We start from the raw sequence: 25,297 nt of genomic DNA, 5'->3' as shown, positions 1-25,297 counted from the left end.
TGCTGTCTGTCTTAGGAAGAGACAATGCACAAACCTTAGATGTAGACCCCCCCCCCCACCCCATCATTTCAATGTAGCTCAGAAGTCAAAGTGCAGAGCCTAATGTCATGGTGGAGGTACCATGATGTAAGCGATGAATGGATGAGTCTGTAGAAGGGGCTCTGCCAGTGTTAAGAGTAATATTCTTCTGTGAGCCCAAGAGTCCCAGAAGGTCACACTGTAGGGTCAAAATTGATGATCAAAGAAGGGGAACATGCAACATTATGGAATACAAGTGAAGAACAATGCCTTCCAAACAAAAAGTGCCTCGATTGAGGAACCCCCAGCATGTCTTTGAGTTACCATGATAGCAAGGGGGAGTAGACAAAATAAGTCTTTGACTGCTTGACTTTAGATTGGAGATAGTAAATGCAATAGCAGCGGGAGGTGGCCAGGCTTTCATACATGTGATGATGGTTATTTCTACCCTGTCAGAAGCCGAATTGTAGACATTCATCAGAGTTGCATCATCAACGTCCATGGCCTTAGAAAACGAAGCAGAATCTAATGGGTTGACTACTCTTCTTTTAGAATCCCTTTTCCCAGGTCTAGGTTACTACCCCTTGGATTAGTTAGCTGTGATCAGTAGATGGGCATAAGTCAGTAATTAAGGTGTCCATACACTGTATACTACAGAAATCTGAACCCACTACCACCAAGATTCTGCCAACAGTATAAGATGTATGGGGATCTCCCCACTCTCCACCGATTGATGATGTTGATGGAGAAAATGGTTGGGCATGCTGGATTTTCAACGTCCAACTCTATTGTTCTGGGAAGCATAACCTGACGCCAGACCAGGTTGGCTGCAGGTTACCCCTCCCTATTTGTCTGTGCCAAATGTTCATGTGTATGAAGGAGCTAGGAGAAGATAATAACTTATGGCTGAACGATTGGCCAACAGTTGAGAGTGGGAGGATACACAGTGGGAGAATAGTGGTGGGATGCAGGACAAGAGAGCTTGGTAATCGTTACACAACCGTAAGTGTGGATTAAAGTGATACTCCACTATAAATCGACAATCTGCACTGGTCAAGGAGATGATGTGGGAACATCTACCTTGGGCCAATCCTGAAGAAAACAATCACAATTGCCATTGTTTATGATATGTCAGCTGCAGCTAAATCCCACTGAAAATTTATGGCAGTAATTACAAAAATTAGTTGATAAAACTTGTTCTGTGCTCAGCGAGAAAACCAGAAGCCGACTGATTTAGAATATTATCTTCTGCGACCAAGATCAAAAACAAAGGAATAATGGGATTGTTTATTGTGATGATTCCAACATTTTTTCTTCTTGATCTGGAGACAGAAGGGCCATTAATAATGGGACTCGTCCTGTGAAGGATGCGTCATAGAGCAAAATGTGTCATATCAGGGCCTTGCAAGTTCTATGAAAACAAAAAAGGTTAGAAAACATCAAGTTGGGATTCCTAGAATCTTGCTCGATGATGTACATGCAGGAAGAAGCTGTGAGATGAGCAATGTCTCAGTGACAAGTCTGGAGTTCAGGTTGTGACATCACCACTACTAAATGATGTCCATCAGAAACTTTCATGAAGATTAACTTCCCCTCAGCCCCAAGACATGGAAATGTCTTGTCTTTTTCTAAATCATGGATGACAGGTCTTCAAGCCTCATATATTAGGGTGAGGGTTGGGGTTAGGGTAAGCAAGAGTCATGGTGAGGGTTGTGGTCAAGGTGAGAAATGGCGGAAGGTGAGTGAGCTTAGGGTCAGTGAGGGTCAAGATGGAGGTTAGGCTCCCTAAAATCATTGACTAAACATGGACTTTGAGAAGATCTTCGGTTGCCTTGACTTCTAAACAAATCACTGCCACCTAGAGGTAGACTTATGTGGTTCCATAGACGTGTGGCTGAATTAGTGGTAAATCCATAAAAAAGTAAATGGTGCATAAATATATCATCAGAACGTCTTATGTACAGATCATCAGGAAATGTTATACACATATAGTTCACCAGGGTGGGGCATATGTGTAAGGATAGTCAGGAAGGGTGGAGGACAAGTGAGGACAACACTGCTAATATCGTACATATCGAACTAAACATGTTCTTCTGATGAGATATCTGCTGTATACAGATGTACAGATGTGTTAACCTACCAATATGATGGGAGTGAACAAATTATTATGTCTAAAAGAGACTAATACTCTCCAGCAACTGTATCCCTATCCCCTTGCACCCATCAGTCAGCAGCCCGGACACAACTCACAGCTCCAATACCTAGTACCTAATCCCTCTCAGCTATTGAGTCCATACGTCCCAATAGCAGAGCCCCAGTCTGATACCAGCCACTGGACTCCTGTACACCCATAAGAAACCAGTCTGTGACCAGCCACTGGACTCCTGTACACCCGTAAGAAACCAGTCTGTGACCAGCCACTGGACTCCAGTACACCAATAAGAAACCAGTCTGTTACCAGCCACTGAACTCCAGTACACCAATAAGGAGCCAGTCTGTGACCAGCCACTGGACTCCAGTACACCGATAAAAAAAACAGTCTGTTACCAGCCACTGAACTCCAGTTCACCAATAAGCAAAAAGTCTGTGGCCAGCTACTGGATTCCACCAACAAAAAACATCTGTGACTAGCAACTAGACTCTACCAAACATGAAACCAATCAGTCACTGGACTCCACCAACAAGAAACCAGTCTGTTACCAGCCACTGGACTCCAGTACATAGATAAACAACCAGTCTGTTACCAGCCACTGGACTCCAGTACACTAATAACAAACCAGTCTGTTACCAGCCACTGGACTCCAGTACACTAATAACAAACCAGTCTGTTACCAGCCACTGGCCTCCAGTACATCGATAAGGAACCAGTCTGTTACCAGCCACTGGACTCCAGTACACCGATAAGGAACCCATCTGTTACCAGCCACTGGACTCCAGTACACCAATAAGAAACCAGTCTGTGACCAGCCACTGGACTTCAGTACACCAATAGGAAACCAGTCTGTGACCGGCTACTGGACTCCACCAACGAAAAACATCTGTAACTAGCAACTAGACTCTACCAAACATGAAACCAGTCTGTTATCAGCCACCAGACTCCACCTACAAATAACCAGTCTTTGACCAGTTACTGGACCCCACCAACAAGAAACCAGTCTGGTATAAGCCATCAGACTCCACCAACAAGAAACCAGTCTTTGACCAGCCATTAGACTCCACATAGAATCCATGAATAGTAGTTCACATGACTGTGGTTACAATTTGTCTCTGACCAGGAACACTGAACGATAAGCAGCTAAAGGGTCCATTTCCAGCCGACACCTCATCAGAATATTCATCATGTACAACATTCCCCTGCCTATATTATCAGAGAAGAACCGAAGTGAGGATGAAAGTTCAGACGTGGTGAAACTAGAAGGAGAACGTTTTGGTTGCATAACGTTGGATTTGCGGACGTCATTGGCCTTGTGACACCGCAGTCTTCTTCATGTAGCGGACTTGATTGTTAAAGGCTGATCCCAAAAAAACAAGGGAGGAGACTTCATGCTGATGTTCATACAGATGATACCCATGTGGCATCACTTGCCTGACTCACTCTATCAGTCACACACCCTCATAACTTATGGATGAACCATGTACTCAAAAAATCTATCTGAGCTGCAGTCTTCAACCCTTAGTCAGCAGCTGCTGGTGCCACCTATGGCATCAACATCCGTCAGGTTCTTCTCCTGTACATACTTGAATGTGAGCTTTCCACCCCTTTCAGCATTATTGCATGTGTACAATGAGGTAGCAGTGGTATAAGCCTCTACTACAGTCAGAAAGTACACCAGGTATATTAGCAATACAACCAGCTGCTGCAAGAGAAGAGAATCCACCCACATATGGTGTATACTGGAGGACTAGCGTATCATGTAAATGAACCGTTAGGCTATGTTCACACAGTATTTCGGTCAGTATACCACAATACAATGAGTGAGCCTAGCCCAAGTGCTCCCTCTCACAGTACAAGTAATGCAATAGGTTTCACGGGTAGTACTATGTAACTGGATAGATTGGGGAATGCCTGGGTACGTGTCTAGAAGAGCACCAGGAAAGTGCATCTGAATGAGGTTGTGGGTGAGAGGAGTGCACCTAGACGTCAGGGTGAGGGTGAGAGGAGTGCACCTAGACGTCAGGGTGAGGGTGAGAGGGGTGCACCTAGACATCATGGTGATGGTGGGAGGAGTGCACCTAGACGTGAGGGTGAGAGGGGTGCACCTAGACGTCATGGTGATGGTGAATGAGGGTCAAGACAAGGGTTAGGGTCAGGTTGATTGAGAATCAATGTAAGGGTCAGGTGAGCAAGAGTCATGATGAAGGTTGGGGTCAAGGTGAATGAGGGTTAAGGTGAGAGCTAGCTTCAGGGTAAGTGAGGGTCATGGTTAGAGTCAGGCCATATAAGAATTACAATGAGGGTTAGGGTGAGCAAGAGTCATGTTCAGGGTTAGGGGCCTCTGTCCAGATAAAGGCCTGTTGTCAGGGAGGGTCCGGTAATGATAAGGATCAGGGTTAGTGATGGTCATAGCAACGTTAGGGTCAGGGTAAGAGATGGTAAGGGTCAGGGTTACTAAGGGTCATGGTTAGAGTCAGGCCTTTTAAGAATTACAATGAGGGTTAGGGTGCTGCGTCAAGATAAAGGTCTGTTGTAAGTGAGGGTCCGGTAATGATAAGGATCAGGGTTAGTGATGGTCATAGTAACCTTAGGGTCAGGGTAAGAGATGGTAAGGGTCAGGGTAAGTGACGATAAGGGTCAGGGTGAGTGATGGTAAGGGTTAGGGTACTATTACACAAAGCGATTTCTCAACTGACCGCTATGGCGAACGACCTAAAGTCATTCACCCAATTACACGGAACGATGAACGTTACTTATGATCATTATTGCGTTCGTCCTGTTGTCACCACTGCGTTCGCCACTACTGTGAACGCCCGAACGACGTCTTATTACATGCGAACGATTTGCGAACGATTTGCAAATGATCAACGATAAAAACAGGTCCAAATTCTATTAAACAATCAACGATTTCTTGTTTAATCGTTGTCTGCTATTACACTAAACAATTATCGTTCAAATCCAAACGATTTAACGATTTTTCGAAACAATAATCGTTTCATGTAATACTAACCTTAGAATCGTGGTAAGGGTTAGCGTCACGGTGGGTAAGGCTTAGGTTCAGGGTTAAGGCCCTATTCCACTGGCCGACTTGAGGATCCAACAAGCACTTTTAACTCTATACATAAATACAGTACATATACAGAAAACATAGTGAAGGCTCGGAGGAACCTCGGGATCACCACTACCTCCAACAGGGGAGACCTAAAACCTCACAGGGACCACCCAAACTACAATTGGTCCCAGTGTCAGAAGGCTGCACGTCAGCCGCTGGGATTTGTCTCTACAGAACAGGCTGTGTATTCTTAGGCCTCGTGGTTTTGTCATTTTCCTCATTTCCGTGAGATAAAGTGTAAAGTCCTGAAGTGAAGAGTGATAACATCCCGGTCCTAATAATGTCAATAGAATATAAGGGTCATTGTCGCTGTGTCTGGTATGTGAGGAATGGAGACAGGTATATAGCGGGGACCTACGACCGCACACTGCGAGAAGTCAACAAGAGACTACGAGACTGACAGGACCATATAGTGCGGGAAACAAATAACTACACCCAGTGTATATCTGTAACCCGAGGGGGGGCACAGTCCTCCATATAACTACACCCAGTGTATATCTGTAACCCGAGGGGGGGGCACAGTCCTCCATATAACTACACCCTGTGTATATCTGTAACCTGGGGGGGGGCACAGTCCTCCATATAACTACACCCTGTGTATATCTGTAACCCGAGGGGGGGCACAGTCCTCCATATAACTACACCCTGTGTATATCTGTAACCCGAGGGGGGGCACAGTCCTCCATATAACTACACCCTGTGTATACCTGTAACCCGAGGGGGGGGCACAGTCCTCCATATAACTACACCCAGTGTATATCTGTAACCTGGGGGGGGGGGCACAGTCCTCCATATAACTACACCCTGTGTATATCTGTAACCTGGGGGGGGGGGGGCACAGTCCTCCATATAACTACACCCTGTGTATATCTGTAACCTGGGGGGGGGGGGGCACAGTCCTCCATATAACTACACCCTGTGTATATCTGTAACCCGAGGGGGGGCACTGTCCTCCATATAACTACACCCTGTGTATATCTGTAACCCGAGGGGGGGCACTGTCCTCCATATAACTACACCCTGTGTATACCTGTAATATGATGGGGGGGGGCACAGTCCTCCATGTATATATACCCTGTGTATGCCTGTAACCTGTACAGGACCCTCAGCTCTTACCTTCCCAAACTTGTTCTGCTTGATGTGCAGCTGGCCCTCCTTTAGAGGCTTGTCCACGGCGGCCATCCTGGCTCTGAGCCTAGACCCCTGACACACTGTACCGAAGCCTCCTCCTCAGGACATCTCCAACCCTGACAATAAGGATCCACAGAGAAGACGCGTCTCCCGAGAACTTCATCTAACTTTACTGTGTCCCTGCCTGTCCCTCCCTCCCCCTCCCTTTATTTCTGCTTTTCTATAACTTCCTCCTCTGTCAGCTTCCTGTATCAGACACCAGCCCGTCCTCACCTCCCACAGATCACTGCACTTCCCCCTACACTATATATACTGATATATATATATATATATATATATATATATATATATATATATATACCGCCCTGTATCAGACACCAGCCGTCCTCACCTCCCACAGATCACTGCACTTCCCCCTATACTATATATACTGATATATATATATATATATATATATATATAACGCCCTGTATCAGACACCAGCCCGTCCTCACCTCCCACAGATCACTGCACTTCCCCCTACACTATATATACTGATATATATATATATATAACGCCCTGTATCAGACACCAGCCCGTCCTCACCTCCCACAGATCACTGCACTTCCCCCTACACTATATATACTGATATATATATATATATATATATATATATATACCGCCCTGTATCAGACACCAGCCCGTCCTCACCTCCCACAGATCACTGCACTTCCCCCTACACTATATATACTGAGTGCATTTAGGCATGTAGACATGGTCAAGACAATCTCCTGCAGTTCAAACCGAGCATCAGTATGGGGAAGAAAGGTGATTTGAGGCCTTTGAACGTGGCATGGTTGTTGGTGCCAGAAGGGCTGGTCTGAGTATTTCAGAAACTGCTGATCTACTGGGATTTTCACGCACAACCATCTCTAGGGTTTACAGAGAATGGTCCGAAAAAGAAAAACCATCCAGTGAGCGGCAGTTCTGTGGGCGGAAATGCCTTGTTGATGCCAGAGGTCAGAGGAGAATGGGCAGACTGGTTCCAGCTGATAGAAAGGCAACAGTGACTCAAATAGCCAACCGTTACAACCAAGGTAGGCAGAAGAGCATCTCTGACCGCACAGTACACAGTATGGGCTACAGCAGCAGAAGACCACACCGGGTGCCACTCCGCTCAGCTAAGAACAGGAAACTGAGGCTACAATTTGCACAAGCTCATCGAAATTGCACAGTAGAAGATTGGAAAAACGTTGCCTGGTCTGATGAGTCTCGATTTCTGCTGCGACATTCGGATGGTAGGGTCAGAATTTGGCATCAACAACATGAAAGCATGGATCCATCCTGCCTTGTATCAACGGTTCAGGCTGGTGGTGGTGGTGTCATGGTGTGGGGAATATTTTCTTGGCACTCTTTGGGCCCCTTGGTACCAATTGAGCATCGTTGCAACGCCACAGCCTACCTGAGTATTGTTGCTGACCATGTCCATCCCTTTATGACCACAATGGACCCAACATCTGATGGCGACTTTCAGCAGGATAATGCGCCATGTCATAAAGCTAGAATCATCTCAGACTGGTTTCTTGAACATGACAATGAGGTCACTGTACTCCAATGGCCTCCACAGTCACCAGATCTCAATCCAATAGAGCATCTTTGGGATGTGGTGGAACGGGAGATTGGCATCATGGATGTGCAGCCGACAAATCTGCGGCAACTGTGTGATGTCATCATGTCACTATGGACCAAAATCTCTGAGGAAGCTTCCAGCACCTTGTTGTATCTATGCCACCAAGAATTGGGGCAGTTCTGAAGGCAAAAGGGGGTCCAACCCGTTACTAGCATGGTGTACCTAATAAAGTGGCCGATGAGTGTATATATATATACCCCCCTGTATCAGACACCAGCCCGTCCTCACCTCCCACAGATCACTGCACTTCCCCCTACACTATATATACTGATATATATATATATATATATATATACCGCCCTGTATCAGACACCAGCCTGTCCTCACCTCCCACAGATCATTGCACTGTATATCCAAGAGGCAATGGGTGGTCGGCACTCCACTCAGATCCCCTTTGGATATGGTGCAGTGTTTTTCTGGCTGTATGCGACTCCAGGAGCGTGTGAGAATAGTCCCTGGACCCGAGGACAACCAAGAGTGAAGATAAACAAAATGATTCTCTCCAGCTCTCTAAAATTAAGTTCTTTATTTGTATAGTTTTCTAAAAGGACCTTTTGTTTATCTTCACTATTGCACTATATATACAGTTTTTTTTATAAAACTATATATACTGCTCATATACTATGGTATGATGGGAATTGTAGTTTTGCAACAGCTGGAGGGCCTGAGTTTGACATCCCTGGGCAGGCTCCTCTCTCCCTATGTAATACCTGGCGGGCAGGCTCCTCTCTCCCTATGTAATACCTGGCGGGCAGGCTCCTCTCTCCCTATGTAATACCTGGTGGGCAGGCTCCTCTCTCCCTATGTAATACCTGGCAGGCAGGCTCCTCTCTCCCTATGTAATACCTGGTGGACAGGCTCCTCTCTCCCTATGTAAGCCCTGGCGGGCAGGCTCCTCTCTCCCTATGTAATACCTGGCGGGCAGGCTCCTCTCTCCCTATGTAATACCTGGCGGGCAGGCTCCTCTCTCCCTATGTAATACCTGGCGGGCAGGCTCCTCTCTCCCTATGTAATACCTGGCGGGCAGGCTCCTCTCTCCCTATGTAATACCTGGCGGGCAGGCTCCTCTCTCCCTATGTAAGCCCTGGCGGGCAGGCTCCTCTCCCACTATGTAATACCTGGCGGGCAGGCTCCTCTCTCCCTATGTAATACCTGGCGGGCAGGCTCCTCTCTTCTTATGTAATACCTGGCGGGCAGGCTCCTCTCTCTCTCTATGTAAGCCCTGGCGGGCAGGCTCCTCTCTTCCTATGTAATACCTGGCGGGCAGGCTCCTCTCTCCCTATGTAATACCTGGCGGGCAGGCTCCTCTCTCCCTATGTAATAGCTGGCGGGCAGGCTCCTCTCTCCCAATGTAATAGCTGGCGGGCAGGCTCCTGTCTCCCTATGTAAGCCCTGGCGGGCAGGCTCCTCTCTTCCTATGTAATACCTGGCGGGCAGGCTCCTCTCTCCCTATGTAATACCTGGCGGGCAGGCTCCTCTTTCCCTATGTAAGGCCTGGCGGGCAGGCTCCTCTCTCCCTATGTAATACCTGGTGGGTAGGCTCCTCTCTCCCTATGTAATACCTGGCGGGCAGGCTCCTCTCTTCCTATGTAATACCTGGCGGGCAGGCTCCTCTCTCCCTATGTAATACCTGGCGGGCAGGCTCCTCTCTCCCTATGTAATACCTGGCGGGCAAGCTCCTCTCTCCCTATGTAATAGCTGGCGGGCAGGCTCCTCTCTCCCAATGTAATAGCTGGCGGGCAGGCTCCTCTCTCCCTATGTAATAGCTGGCGGGCAGACTCCTCTCTCCCTATGTAATAGCTGGCGGGCAGGCTCCTCTCTCCCTATGTAATAGCTGGCGGGCAGGCTCCTCTCTCCCTATGTAATCCCTGGCAGGCAGGCTCCTCTCTCCCTATGTAATACCTGGCGGGCAGGCTCCTCTCTCCCTATGTAATACCTGGCGGGCAGGCTCCTCTCTCCCTATGTAATACTTGGCGAGCAGGCTCCTCTCTCCCTATGTAATACCTGGCGGGCAGGCTCCTCTCTCCCTATGTAATAGCTGGCGGGCAGGCTCCTCTCTCCCTATGTAATAGCTGGCGGGCAGGCTCCTCTCTCCCTATGTAATACCTGGCGGGCAGGCTCCTCTCTCCCTATGTAATACCTGGCGGGCAGGCTCCTCTCTCCCTATGTAAGCCCTGGCGGGCAGGCTCCTGTCTCCCTATGTAATAGCTGGCGGGCAGGCTCTTCTCTCCCTATGTAATACTTGGCGGGCAGGCTCCTCTCTCCCTTTATATATAAAAATATATATAATATATTTATATTATAAATAAATAATAACAGTGTGAACCACGCTAATGGTCAATGTGGAGGACAATGTGTATAGCTGCATTGGTGGAACAATCGATCTTCAGGTACTATGTCACTACACTAACACCCAGGCCGTCCTGCTGGTTCTTGCCTCGGGGCCCGCACGCTTTATGGTCGCTGAGGGAACAATGAATTGTATGTAAAACGCTTTACAAGAGAATGTAAGGGCGGACGTGACCTCAAGGTGAAGCCGCATTTACCATTTTATCACATAAGGATTTGATCACTGACCGACCAGCGGGACTTCTGCCTCTCCTGGAGCTGTCAGTGTCTCTATAAGAAGCTCCTCCCACTCTGCCGTCATTACCTGGATTACCTGCACCTGTTTTATCTCGTTACCTGTAATGACGGGAGGATGAATGTATCACCAGATCCTGGCCAACAACCTTCTTCCCTCAGTAAGAACATTGAAAATGGGTCGTTGCTGTGTTTTCCCGAAACAGCCAGGACAACCAGGGAGCCGCCACAACCCCCACCCACACACATATACACACCTTGGTTCCCCCACCTGCTTATCTACCTGCCCCACACACACCTTCATTCCCCCACATACCTATTTGGTGCCCCTACCTACTCAGTTACCTGCGGCCTTTCCAAGATGTCTTCTAAATTCCAGCAGATATCGGTAACCATTTGGTGTCAAGTATATATGTAGAAGGCTCTGGGGCAAAGTTCACTCCAATTTTTGGCATCAGCTGACAGCCCGTCATATCATAGCCACTGTATCCCATTGTAAGGACATTGTTTGACAGGATGTCATGTGTCTTAGTTTGGCTGAAGTAGCTCGAGACGAGAAGATTCTGTTAGCTTGGAGGAGCTTAAGTTTGTAGAAGGCTTGTCCTCATGACCCACCATACTGAGCGGAGCTTCTCCTTCTGTGAAGGGAAAAGTATTTGTTGTCCCACTATGACTGAAGGACCCCTGAATGGGCCGAGCCTACGTAATGGACGAATAGTGGAAGATGGAAGGATAGACTGTGATTGCTGACTGGAGTTACCAGGGCTGAAGAGAACTCCACTCCTATCATACTGGAAGGCTTCTTCTGGTCAGAGCAGTATCTGATTCCTAAAGGATCATTTCTGATGGTATCCTCTATTTTTGTACAGAGTGTTGAGTCCATCACCTACACAAGACACTTGGCATAAGTATCCCTGACCAGGAAGAAACTAGATGGCTTGTCGGGTCACATTATATCACGATACTGATCTACAAGAAACGTGAACAAAATCAGACGTGGGAAATTCTTTGGTTCAAGGAGAAGACACACATGGTCAATTGGTTATCTCTGAGCCTTCTTTGGTGCCTCTTCAGAGATCTCCTCCTCAATGATATCGTCTATTTTCAAGGGGAAGACCTGAAGTATCTCCTGAGGAGTCGTTGTTCGAGAACACCTCCCGCCACCCTGTTTAAGCTCAAAATCGGACAGTCTGGAATACAGCTTGAGGGCCTAGGTGAAGGGGGGGGGAGGCATTCATTTCTTCCTAATCCTAGATGTCATACTGTGATGGTGCGGACTCTTCTATCACAACCCTTTTTATAAATCATCATACATAAACAAAGAGTTTGATTGAAGGGTTAACCCCTGAAGTTCTAGAGATAAATGCCCCGAAAACCTGAAAACTTGTATGAGCGAAATGGGCACCCCCAGCAGGAGAGCTGCGGGAGGACATTGATAAAGGTGGTGGTGGACATATCAGGCTGGGCCATCAAAGGATTCACAGACCTGGATGGACTACCTAACTAGAAGCACCTAGTAAAGAAGCCATAATATATTGCCAGCGACAGCCAAAAACAGCGCCACCCCTGTCCCCAGATCATGTGTGGTATTACAATTCAGCTCCATTCACTTCTATAGAACTACGTAGCAAAACTGCATCCAACTGCTGGAGACGAGAGGCGCTGTTTAAGTCTAGTAATAAATGCAGGAAGGGTTCACTTACTTTCTCCCCCTGCACTGTGGATGTTTACGCAATATGCTCTGCACAGGAACAGATATGACAGCCTATCAACACATCCTAATCCATACACAAAGCAATCATTAATCTCTAGGTCAACTCTAATAAAATCCTAATCAGGAAGCAGCTCCACCAGGATTACAGCAGCTGATCAGAGAGGAGCTCCACCAGGATTACGGCAGCCGATCATGAAGCAGCTCCAACAGGATTACGGCAGCCGATCAGAAATGAGCTCCATCAGGATTACAGCTGATCAGAGAGGAGCTCCACCAAGATTATGGCAGCCGATCAGGAAGCAGCTCCACCAGGATTACAGCTGATCAGAGAGGAGCTCCACCAGGATTATGGCAGCCGATCAGAGAGGAGCTCCACCAGGATTATGGCAGCCGATCAGAGAGGAGCTCCACCAGGATTACGGCAGCCGATCAGAGAGGAGCTCCACCAGGATTATGGCAGCCGATCAGAGAGGAGCTCCACCAGGATTATGGCAGCCGATCAGGAAGCAGCTCCACCAGGATTATGGCAGCATATTAGAGAGGAGCTCCACCAGGATTACGGCAGCCAATCAAGAAGCAACTCCACCAAGATTATGGCAGCCGATCAGAGATGAGCTCCTCCAAGATTACGGCAGCCAATCAGGAAGCAACTCCACCAAGATTATGGCAGCCAATCAGGAAGCAGCTCCGCCAGGATTACTGCAGCCAATCAGAAATGAGCTCCATCAGGATTACAGCTGATCAGAGAGGAGCTCCACCAGAATTCAGGCAGCATATTAGAAAGGAGCTCCACCAGGATTACTGCAGCCAATCGGGAAGCAACTCCACCAGGATTACGGCAGCCAATCAGATGGAGGAAATAGCCAGTATGCTGTACAGCAAGATAAGGCTGTGATGTTACACTGTGCCAGCACTAATGCTGTGAGAACGCAGCTGTAGTGGATGGCAGTAGTAGCCGACACCTGAGGGAGCAGATCATGGGAAGTGTTAACATTATTGAGGGGGTCACCTGATGTCACAGTAACAACTCCCCAACTCCTAGTACACTTTATTTATCTTATACTCAAGACAAGCTATGGGCTTGGAGCATATGGCGGCCATAAGTCCCAGACGGCACAGCCACCTCCTATGTGAGTGATCAGCTTCTCATGCTCTCCATACAGAGATCACATCCTCTCCCAAAGTCTTCATAATGAAAGGTCTCTGACATACAAGAGAAGGCCGGCAGCTCGGCTGTATCTTACTCTGGGCAGGTGGTTGTTGGTGACCGACAGTCCCGTCTTACGTTAGGTCCATAGGATCCACCCTTAGATCTCAACCAATCCTCCATGGATCCTTATAGATGCAGGGGAGACTCCGGATGGCACAGGAAACCACAGCTCCAGCCTCAGGACTGGCTGGCCCCCTGCCTCAGGACCCTCCCGTCCCGATCCAGGCAGAAGTTGTAGGATTTGGGATTGTCCAGAGCCGCCTCGATTCTCTCCACCAGGTTTTCAGGAGTGATGAAAGTTTTGGAGAGTTCCTGTAGAATGAAGAGTAAGACACCATTTATTTATATGTTAGAAACTGCCCTCTAGGTATCTCACTACCAGGCTATACACTATCCACTGCCCGTCACTACAGCAAATCTGTCTCTGGCAACCACTGTGCTCAGACAGAATGCAGGAAGAGCAGGTGGGCCAGCTGTCAATCACCTAACCACTGCCCGTCATGCAAGTTACGTATGAACCATGGACAATAAAGGAATGTGCCCCTCCCCCACATCACCTGAAGCTTCTCGATCTCCAGCTCTCGCTCCCGCTGCGCCTGCAGCTCGGCCTCCTCTCTCAGCTTGGCAGTCTCTTTCTTGAGGGTCTTGAAGGCTCGCTCCTCCACCTTCAAACGTTCCAACCTGCAGAAGAAACCTGTTTCAGGGGTCGGGTGCAGTCTGAGGAGACATGACCTGAAGACACTGTGTACAGTAATGGGGGGGTCATGTACATTCTCCTCCTATACGGGGGTCCCGCCTCACCTCCTGCGCAGAGCTTTATTGTTCTCCTCCTTGTTCAAGGCCATAAGAGCTGCGTGTTCCATGGCCTCCAGGTGAAGACGCTGTTCAGCAAAGGAGCCCACCTGTTGCTCGAAACGCGCCCGGAGCATCTCTTCTTTAAAGTCAGCCCTACATGGGATGAGCAGAGGGCAGAGTGAAGCTGGACCCTCACAGACACCCACTGTGGGGGGGTCATCAACCTGTACAAAGTGAAGCTGGACCCTCACAGATACCCACTGTGGGGAGGGGGGTCATTAACCTGTACAGAGTGAAGCTGGACCCTCACAGACACCCACTGTGGGGGGGTCATTAACCTGGACAAAGTGAAGCTGGACCCTCACGGACACCCACTGTGGGGAGGGGGGTCATTAACCTGTACAGAGTGAAGCTGGACCCTCACAGATACCCACTGTGGGGAGGGGGGTCATTAACCTGTACAGAGTGAAGCTGGACCCTCACAGACACCCACTGTGGGGGGGGTCATTAACCTGTACAAAGTGAAGCTGGACCCTCACGGACACCCACTGTGGGGGTGGGGGGTCATCAACCTGGTACAAATATGGGGTCATCAAACTGGTACATGGTGAAGCTGGACCCTCACAGACAACTACTGTGGGGGGGGTCATCAAACTGGTACATGGTGAAGCTGGACCCTCACAGACACCTACTGTGGGGGGGGGTCATCAACCTGTACAAAGTAAAGCTGGACCCTCACGGACACCCACTATGGGGGACGGAGGAGGGTCATCATACTGGTACAAGGTGAAGCTGGACACCCACTATGGGGGACGGAGGAGGGTCATCATACTGGTACAAGGTGAAGCTGGACACCCACTATGGGGGACGGAGGAGGGTCATCATACTGGTACAAGGTGAAGCTGGACACCCACTATGGGGGACGGAGGAGGGTAATCATACTGATACAAGGTGAAGCTGGACGCTCACGGACACCCACTATGGGGGGTGGAGGGGGTCATCATACTGGTACAAATATGGGGTCATCAAGCTGGTACATGGTGAAGCTGGACCCTCACAGATACTCACTATGGGGGAGTCATGATACCCTCTAACTGGTGATAGGTGTAGCACCTACTCGATGCAGTCATCTGTGCAGGTATTCGGGCCCCCCTCCCTGACTGCCACCCCTTTGCACTAGTTTACATGGTTCCCCCTGATGTATGAGGGAAACAGGGTTCACAGAATGACTACACTGCAGAGGGATCAGGTTACGGTATGCATACCTCATGGCGGCCAGGATGGTGGTGTATTCCCGGTAGCGGTGCTGCACGTTCAGCAGCTCCTCTATACAAACCATCGGAGGATACTTGATCCGAGAAGCTTTAGACTTTGCAGGTTGATCATTGCGGGACTTGCGCCCCCTGGAGGGTGTTATGCAGGGAGCACAGGAGACACGGAGGAGCAGCAGAGGGGCCCGGGGTATCTGGAGCATGGTGACCACCAGATCACCTCACCAGGAGGAGGAGGACACACGGGGAGCGCTCACACTCTGCAAGACATGGATGTCACAAACATATAACAGTACATGCATCACACAACGCAGGCTCCTCCCACGCGTCAGGCAACACAGGTTCCTCCCATGTGCCATACAATGCAGGCTCCTCCCACACGCCACACAACACAGGCTCCTCCCACATGTGTGAACCTTCCCCCTGGGGAGTCTCTTCTGTATAGACCCTTCCCCAGGCTGTCTCTTCTGTAAAGACCCTTCTCCCGGATGTCTCTTCTCTATAGACCCTTCCCCCCGGCTGTCTCTTCTGTATAGACCCTTCCCCCCGGCTGTCTCTTCTCTATAGACCCTTCCCCCCGGCTGTCTCTTCTGTAAAGACCCTTCTCCCGGATGTCTCTTCTCTATAGACCCTTCCCCCCGGCTGTCTCTTCTCTATAGACCCTTCCCCCCGGCTGTCTCTTCTCTATAGACCCTTCCCCCCGGCTGTCTCTTCTGTATAGACCCTTCCCCCCGGCTGTCTCTTCTGTATAGACCCTTCCCCCCGGCTGTGTCTTCTGTATAGACCCTTCCCCCCAGGCTGTCTCTTCTCTATAGACCCTTCCCCCCGGCTGTCTCTTCTCTATAGACCCTCCCCCCGGCTGTCTCTTCTCTATAGACCCTCCCCCGGGCTGTCTCTTCTCTATAGACCCTCCCCCCGGCTGTCTCTTCTCTATAGACCCTTCTCCCGGCTGTCTCTTCTCTATAGACCCTCCCCCCGGCTGTCTCTTCTGTATAGACCCTTCCCCCCGGCTGTCTCTTCTCTATAGACCCTTCCCCCCGGCTGTCTCTTCTCTATAGACCCTCCCCCCGGCTGTCTCTTCTGTATAGACCCTTCCCCCCGGCTGTCTCTTCTCTATAGACCCTCCCCCCGGCTGTCTCTTCTCTATAGACCCTTCCCCCCGGCTGTCTCTTCTCTATAGACCCTCCCCCCGGCTGTCTCTTCTCTATAGCCCCTTCCCCCCGGCTGTCTCTTCTCTATAGACCCTTCCCCCCGGCTGTCTCTTCTCTATAGACCCTTCCCCCCGGCTGTCTCTTCTCTATAGACCCTCCCCCCGGCTGTCTCTTCTCTATAGACCCTTCCCCCCGGCTGTCTCTTCTCTATAGACCCTTCCCCCCGGCTGTCTCTTCTCTATAGACCCTTCTCCCGGCTGTCTCTTCTCTATAGACCCTTCCCCCCGGCTGTCTCTTCTCTATAGACCCTTCCCCCCGGCTGTCTCTTCTCTATAGACCCTTCCCCCCGGCTGTCTCTTCTCTATAGACCCTTCTCCCGGCTGTCTCTTCTCTATAGACCCTCCCCCCGGCTGTCTCTTCTGTATAGACCCTTCCCCCCGGCTGTCTCTTCTCTATAGACCCTTCTCCCGGCTGTCTCTTCTGTATAGACCCTCCCCCGGGCTGTCTCTTCTCTATAGACCCTTCTCCCGGCTGTCTCTTCTGTATAGACCCTTCCCCCCGGCTGTCTCTTCTCGATAGACCCTTCCCCCCGGCTGTCTCTTCTCTATAGACCCTTCCCCCCGGCTGTCTCTTCTCTATAGACCCTCCCCCCGGCTGTCTCTTCTCTATAGACCCTCCCCCCGGCTGTCTCTTCTCTATAGACCCTTCCCCCCGGCTGTCTCTTCTCTATAGACCCTTCCCCCGGCTGTCTCTTCTGTATAGACCCTCCCCCCGGCTGTCTCTTCTGTATAGACCCTCCCCCCGGATGTCTCTTCTCTATAGACCCTCCCCCCGGCTGTCTCTTCTCTATAGAGCTGTAATGTGACGTCTCAGCCTAATTTTACAGGTGTATCTCATCTCTATGGTAACAGTAATGTAGCAGCACTATATAGTAATACTCACTGTGACGTCAGAAAGCAGACACAGAGATGATGTCACTCGCGGAGCTCTCCTGTCATGTGTCACTCGGGCGCCGCCATGTTGTTGACCTCGTCGCTGATCAGGCCGGACTACAGTGGGCGGGGCCTCGGCGTGGTTCCGGGGACGTCAGCGGATCACGTGATAGCAAGCGTCAGCGCCAGGTGCAGCCCCTCATAGGTAGTTGACTGCTTTGACGTAGGTGGGCGGGGCGTATGTAGCCGAATAAAGAGTGTCTGTCCATGGAGGCGCCAGCGAGCACGGCTCACGTGACTGTAGGAGAGTTACTGGGAAGGCGGGGAATGAGGCATAGGTATAGATAGCTGGGCACATAATGTATAGGGCTACACTCAGTGAGCACTTTGCCTTAGGCGGCAGATTCTCGGGTCCCTAAGGGGGCGGCAACTCGGCCTGTCATTTCAGTGAAGTCAGTCTGACAGTGTTGACCAGCTCACTGAATGTTGTGTTTGTTAGGCGCTCCTGGCGTGTGCAGCGGGCGGCAGCCTCCCTATCTACAGTATCTGCCCTCCTGTCAGTCCTCCCCAGCGCTTAGAATTATCTGGTCCAGGACCTGTGTGCGTTCTGTGCAGCTTCATCATCACACACAGGTCCTCAACCTCATCTGTGTTTGGAAGCTGGTGCGGTGTTTGCTGGGCTCTTGGTGCTGCTGTGACCTGTCAGGACCTTCCTAACAGTGCAGACTGCTGGTGTTCCCCTACCCGACCACCACGCTGCTGCCCTTCTCCTCCTCCTGTGGGCTGGTGTCTGAGGCTGTGGTCTGGTGAGTGCTAAGGGTCAGGGAGTGATGGGGTAAGGGAGGTCACTGGACCATGTAACAGAGCAGATTCCCCCTGATGCCCTGGACCCAGGTTACCCCCTGCAGCCCCATAAGCCATGGGTTTAGTGTATGTTCATATCCCTGGGGAGGTCAGATTGTGGTCAGGTACCAGGGAATGGAGCCATGAGTTCTTGTGGGACGCTGCTAGTTACCCTGCTGCCATGTTTCAGGCACTTGACCAGTACATTGTGTGTTCTTTATTGCACTACTTTAATAAGAGGGCACAGTATGTCACTCTATTATATTTAGGGGACGTGGTAGGGGGCACAGCATATGGCTCTGCTCTGGGGATGAGTTGTGTTTGGCACTATTATAATAGGGGGGTACGGTATGTGGCTGCATTGCATTTAGAAGGTCCAACATGTGGCACTCGTCAGGGGGGACTATGTGTGGCAGCATTATGTTCTGGGGGCGCAGCATTTGGCAGTATTATATTCAGTTGGCACAGTGTGTGGCAGCGACTACATCATTACAGGGCGTACAAATTTTACAAATCTCAAACAATCGTGTGGCCTATTAAAGGAGTTAAACATGGCCGCTTTCTTCCTGAAGCAGAACCTTTTCTGTCCTCAGTTTCAACGTACGTTCCCACTGCAGAATCCGCACAGAGACTTAAAGCGGAGTGCACCAGGCGGCCTCCCCTTTAAAGTGACTGTACCACCAGGCCCAGGCTGAAGCACTTGAGGCGGGCCGACCCACCCTTAGTGGTAGGAACCCCCTGCCCCTCTATGATAGGGTTCCATTGATTCTAATAGTGTCACGCTATGGAGGGGCTGTGGTTTCTTCCCACTAAGGGTGGGTCTGCCGCCTCCAGTGCTTCAGCCTGGGCCTGGTGGTACAGTCACTTTAAGTCTCGTCCGTTCCATAGGCTCAGTGATATTTGCCGGCGGATTCCAATACATCTGCCCAAAGGATGGACATGATTGAATGTACCCTCAGTGTGGCTTTGCTGCTAAGTTCCATTGAAAGGAATGGAGCTGTACTGTAATACTGCACACAACCTGAGGATAGGGGTGGTGCTGTTTTTTTAAGAAAGTAGCTGTGCTTTTTTAATTCTGGAGAACCCCTTTAACTTCATGATGGTTGCCCACATATTCCTTTTTACATGGGAGGATGGAAGCAACTACCGATTAATGCCTTCACAGAAGCTGCTGTCAGGTGCTAAACAAGAGGGGGGAGGGGGGTAAGGGGGGGGGACGCCATTTTAATTTTCGCCTCAGGCAGCAGAAAAGCTAAAATCGGCCCTGGCTACACTGTATACTGCAGCACATTCCTTATATACAGTGTATCCTCCCATATACTGCAGCACATTCCTTATATACAGTGTATCCTCCCATATACTGCAGCACATTCCTTATATACAGTGTATCCTCCCATATACTGCAGCACATTCCTTATATACAGTGTATCCTCCCATATACTGCAGCACATTCCTTATATACAGTGTATCCTCCCATATACTGCAGCACATTCCTTATATACAGTGTATCCTCCCATATACTGCAGCACATTCCTTATATACAGTGTATCCTCCCATATACTGCAGCACATTCCTTATATACAGTGTATCCTCCCATATACTGCAGCACATTCCTTATATACAGTGTATCCTCCCATATACTGCAGCACATTCCTTATATACAGTGTATCCTCCCATATACTGCAGCACATTCCTTATATACAGTGTATCCTCCCATATACTGCAGCACATTCCTTATATACAGTGTATCCTCCCATATACTGCAGCACATTCCTTATATACAGTGTATCCTCCCATATACTGCAGCACATTCCTTATATACAGTGTATCCTCCCATATACTGCAGCACATTCCTTATATACAGTGTATCCTCCCATATACTGCAGCACATTCCTTATATACAGTGTATCCTCCCATATACTGCAGCACATTCCTTATATACAGTGTATCCTCTCATATACTGCAACACATTCCTTATATACAGTGTATCCTCTCATATACTGCAGCACACTCCTTATATACAGTGTATCCTCCCATATACTGCAGCACACTCCTTATATACAGTGTATCCTCTCATATACTGCAGCACTCGCTAATTGAAACTACTTACCTCCTCCCCCCACTGAGAATACTTACCTGCTCCCCCCCAACTGAGAATACTCACCTGCTCCCCCCACTGAGAATACTCACCTGCTCCCCCCCACTGAGAATACTCACCTGCTCCCCCCCAACTGAGAATACTCACCTGCTCCCCCCCACTGAGAATACTCACCTGCTCCCCCCAACTGAGAATACTCACCTGCTCCCCCCAACTGAGAATACTCACCTGCTCCCCCCAACTGAGAATACTCACCTGCTCCCCCCAACTGAGAATACTCACCTGCTCCCCCCAACTGAGAATACTCACCTGCTCCCCCCCAACTGAGAATACTCACCTGCTCCCCCCAACTGAGAATACTCACCTGCTCCTCCCAACTGAGAATACTCACCTGCTCCCCCCAACTGAGAATACTCACCTGCTCCCCCCACTGAGAATACTCACCTGCTCCCCCCAACTGAGAATACTCACCTGCTCCCCCCAACTGAGAATACTCACCTGCTCCCCCCACTGAGAATACTCACCTGCCCCCCCGAAATGAGAGTACTCACCTGCTCCCCGCAACTGAGAATACTCACCTGCTCCCCCGAACTGAGAATACTCACTTGCTCCCCCCAACTGAGAATACTCACCTCCTCCCCCACTGAGAATATTCACCTGCTCCCCCCAACTGAGAATACTCACCTGCTCCCCCAAACTGAGAATACTCACCTGCTCCCCCCAACTGAGAATACTCACCTGCTCCCCCCAACTGAGAATACTCACCTGCTCCCCCCACTGAGAATACTCACCTGCACCCCCCCAACTGAGAATACTCACCTTCTCCCCCCACTGAGAATACTCACCTGCACCCCCCCAACTGAGAATACTCACCTGCTCCCCCCCACTGAGAATACTCACCTGCTGCTCCCCCCCACACACACACTGAGAATACTCACCTGCTCCCCCCCAACTGAGAATACTCACCTGCTCCCCCCCAACTGAGAATACTCACCTGCTCCCCCCCACACTGAGAATACTCACCTGCTGCTCCCCCCAACTGAGAATACTCACCTGCTCCCCCCAACTGAGCATACTCACCTGCTCCCCCCAACTGAGCATACTCACCTGCTCCCCCCCACTGAGAATACTCACCTGCTCCCCCCCACTGAGAATACTCACCTGCTCCTCCCCACTGAGTATACTCACCTGCTCCCCCCCAACTGAGAATACTCACCTGCTCCCCCCCACACTGAGAATACTCACCTGCTGCTCCCCCCAACTGAGAATACTCACCTGCTCCCCCCAACTGAGAATACTCACCTGCTTCTCCCCACTGAGAATACTCACCTGCTCCCCTCCACTGAGAATACGCACCTGCTCCCCCCCCCCACAATGAGAATACTCACCTGCTGCTCCCCTAACTGAGAATACTCACCTGCCCCCCCCACTGAGAATACTCACCTGCTGCTCCCCCCCAGCTGAGAATACTCACCTGCTTCCCCCAACTGAGAATACTCACCTGCTTCCCCCAACTGAGAATACTCACCTGCTTCCCCCAACTGAGAATACTCACCTGCTTCCCCCAACTGAGAATACTCACCTGCTCCCCCCAACTGAGAATACTCACCTTCTGCTCCCCCCCAACTGAGAATACTCACCTGCTCCCCCCAACTGAGAATACTCAACTGCTGCTCCCCCCAACTGAGAATACTCACCTGCTCCCCCCCAACTGAGAATACTCACCTGCTGCTCCCCCCAACTGAGAACACTCACCTGCTCCGCCCAACTGAGAATACTCACCTGCTCCCCCCAACTGAGAATACTCACCTGCTCCCCCCACTGAGAATACTCACCTGCTGCTTCCCCCAACTGACAATACTCACCTGCTCCCCCCAACTGAGAATACTCACCTGCTCCCCCCAACTGAGAATACTCACCTGCTCCCCCCAACTGAGAATACTCACCTGCTCCCCCCAACTGAGAATACTCACCTGCTCCCCCAACTGAGAATACTCACCTGCTCCCCCCAACTGAGAATACTCACCTGCTCCCCCCAACTGAGAATACTCACCTGCTCCCCACAACTGAGAATACTCACCTGCTCCGCCCAACTGAGAATACTCACCTGCTCCCCCCAACTGAGAATACTCACCTGCTCCCCCCAACTGAGAATACTCACCTGCTCCCCCCAACTGAGAATACTCACCTGCTCCCCCCACCTGAGAATACTCACCTGCTCCCCCCAACTGAGAATACTCACCTGCTCCCCCCAACTGAGAATACTCACCTGCTCCCCCCCAACTGAGAATACTCACCTGCTCCCCCCAACTGAGAATACTCACCTGCTCCCCACCCTAACTGAGAATACTCACCTGCTCCCCACCCCAAATGAGAATACTCACCTGCTGCTCCCCCCAACTGAGAATACTCACCTGCTGCTCCCCCCCCCACTGAGAATACTCACCTGCTCCCACCCAACTGAGAATACTCACCTGCTCCCCACCCCAACTGAGAATACTCACCTGCTCCTTCCGACTGAGAATACTCACCTGCTCCCCCTAACTGACAATACTTACCTGCTTCACCCAACTGAGAATACTCACCTGCTCCCCCCACTGAGAATACTCACCTGCTGCTCCCCTCCAACTGAGAATACTCACCTGCTCTCCCCCACTGAGAATACTCAACTGCTTCTCCCCCCAACTGAGAATACTCACCTGCTCCCCCCCAACCGAGAATACTCACCTGCTGCTCCCCCCCAACTGAGAATACTCACCTGCTGCTCCCCCCCAACTGAGAATACTCACCTGCTCCCCCCCAACTGAGAATACTCACCTGCTCCCCCCCAACTGAGAACACTCACCTGCTGCTCCCCCCAACTGAGAACACTCACCTGCTGCTCCCCCCAACTGAGAATACTCACCTGCTCCCCCCAACTGAGAATACTCACCTGCTCCCCCGACTGAGAATACTCACCTGCTGCTCCCCCCAACTGAGAATACTCACCTGCTCCCCCCCCAACTGAGAATACTCACCTGCTCCCCCCCCCAACTGAGAATACTCACCTGCTCCCCCCCCCAACTGAGAATACTCACCTGCTCCCCCCCAACGAGAATACTCACCTGCTCCCCCCAATTGAGAATACTCACCTGCTCCCCCCCACTTAGAATACTCACCTGCTTCTCCCCCCCAACTGAGAATACTCACCTGCTTCTCCCCCCCAACTGAGAATACTCACCTGCTCCCCACAACTGAGAATACTCACCTGCTCCCCCCCAACGAGAATACTCACCTGTTCCCCCTAACTGAGAATGCTCACCTGCTCCCCACCCTAACTGAGAATACTCACCTGATCCCCACCCTAACTGAGAATACTCACCTGCTCCCCACCTCAACTGAGAATACTCACCTGCTGCTCCCCCCACTGAGTATACTCACCTGCTCCCACCCAACTGAGAATACTCACCTGCTCCCACCCAACTGAGAATACTCACCTGCTCCCACCCAACTGAGAATACTCACCTGCTCCCCCCGACTGAGAATACTCACCTGCTGCTCCCCTCCAATTGAGAATACTCACCTGCTGCTCCCCCCCAACTGAGAATACTCACCTGCTGCTCCCCCCCAACTGAGAATACTCACCTGCTGCTCCCCCCAACTGAGAATACTTACCTGCTCCCCCCAACTGAGAATACTCACCTGCTGCCCCCAACTGAGAATACTCACCTGCTCCCCCCACTGAGAATACTCACCTGCTGCTTCCCCCAACTGAGAATACTCACCTGCTCTCCCCCAACTGAGAATACTCACCTGCTCCCCCAACTGAGAATACTCACCTGCTCCCCCAACTGAGAATACTCACCTGCTCCCCCAACTGAGAATACTCACCTGCTCCCCCCCAACTGAGAATACTCACCTGCTCCCCCCAACTGAGAATACTCACCTGCTCCCACCCAACTGAGAATACTCACCTGCTCCCCACCCCAACTGAGAGTACTCACCTGCTCCCCCCACTGAGAATACTCACCTGCTGCTCCCCCCCAACTGAGAATACTCACCTGCTCCCCCCAACTGAGAATACTCACCTGCTGCTCCCCCCCAACTGAGAATACTCGCCTGCTCCCCCCAACTGAGAATACTCACCTGCTCCCCCCCAACTGAGAATACTCACCTGCTCCCCCCACTGAGAATACTCACCTGCTGCTCCCCCCCCCAACTGAGAATACTCACCTGCTCCACCCCCCTCTCCAACTGAGAAGCAGGTGAGTATTCTCTAATGAAGCCACATCATGGAGGGGCAGGGGTCACGGCCTGCCTCCAGTGCTTCACCCCCGTCCCGATAACCACGAGTAGAGCTGCGCCCTACACGGGAACTGGGCCGCGGTTCAAAATAAGGACGGCGGCACCGGCTTCCCTGTGCCAGCGTTGTTCGATTCATCCTCTTTAAGCAGATTTATTATAAAAAATGTCAACTATTTTTTTTTATAGTAGAAAAATAAATTGTCACTGCAATAGTACAGATTAATAACAGTCCGGGGGGGGGGTTATATCTGCAGCCTGGGGGGGGGGGTGTATATCTGCAGCCTGGGGGGGGGGGTGTATATCTGCAGCCTGGGGGGGGGGGTGTATATCT

General features: G+C 50.6%; 2 protein-coding genes across 2 annotated transcripts in view; both read right to left on the bottom strand.

Annotated features, from left to right (window-relative positions):
- DOK1 (docking protein 1) overlaps positions 1-6,609 on the bottom strand; it is a 42,086-nt gene extending 35,477 nt beyond the window's left edge. The window contains exon 1 of the mRNA XM_069977047.1: positions 6,402-6,609. Coding sequence (XP_069833148.1) covers positions 6,402-6,467 — 66 coding nt within the window. The 5' untranslated portion in view covers positions 6,468-6,609. The remainder of the gene's footprint in view (positions 1-6,401) is intronic.
- A 6,809-nt stretch (positions 6,610-13,418) lies between these two features.
- On the bottom strand, positions 13,419-17,876 carry MRPS26 (mitochondrial ribosomal protein S26). The gene is made up of 5 exons (XM_069976226.1): positions 17,752-17,876; positions 15,653-15,918; positions 14,394-14,540; positions 14,150-14,273; positions 13,419-13,904 (listed from the first exon to the last, which is right to left on the bottom strand). The coding sequence occupies exons 2-5, from the start codon at positions 15,859-15,861 to the stop codon at positions 13,770-13,772; spliced, it is 615 nt and encodes a 204-aa protein (XP_069832327.1). The 5' UTR covers positions 15,862-15,918; positions 17,752-17,876; the 3' UTR covers positions 13,419-13,769.
- Positions 17,877-25,297: the final 7,421 nt, after the last annotated feature.

This window comes from Dendropsophus ebraccatus, chromosome 7, assembly GCF_027789765.1.
Source record: "Dendropsophus ebraccatus isolate aDenEbr1 chromosome 7, aDenEbr1.pat, whole genome shotgun sequence".
In the NCBI taxonomy this organism is placed as follows: Eukaryota; Metazoa; Chordata; class Amphibia; order Anura; family Hylidae; genus Dendropsophus; species Dendropsophus ebraccatus.
This window is presented reverse-complemented; position numbering and strand designations above follow the sequence as displayed.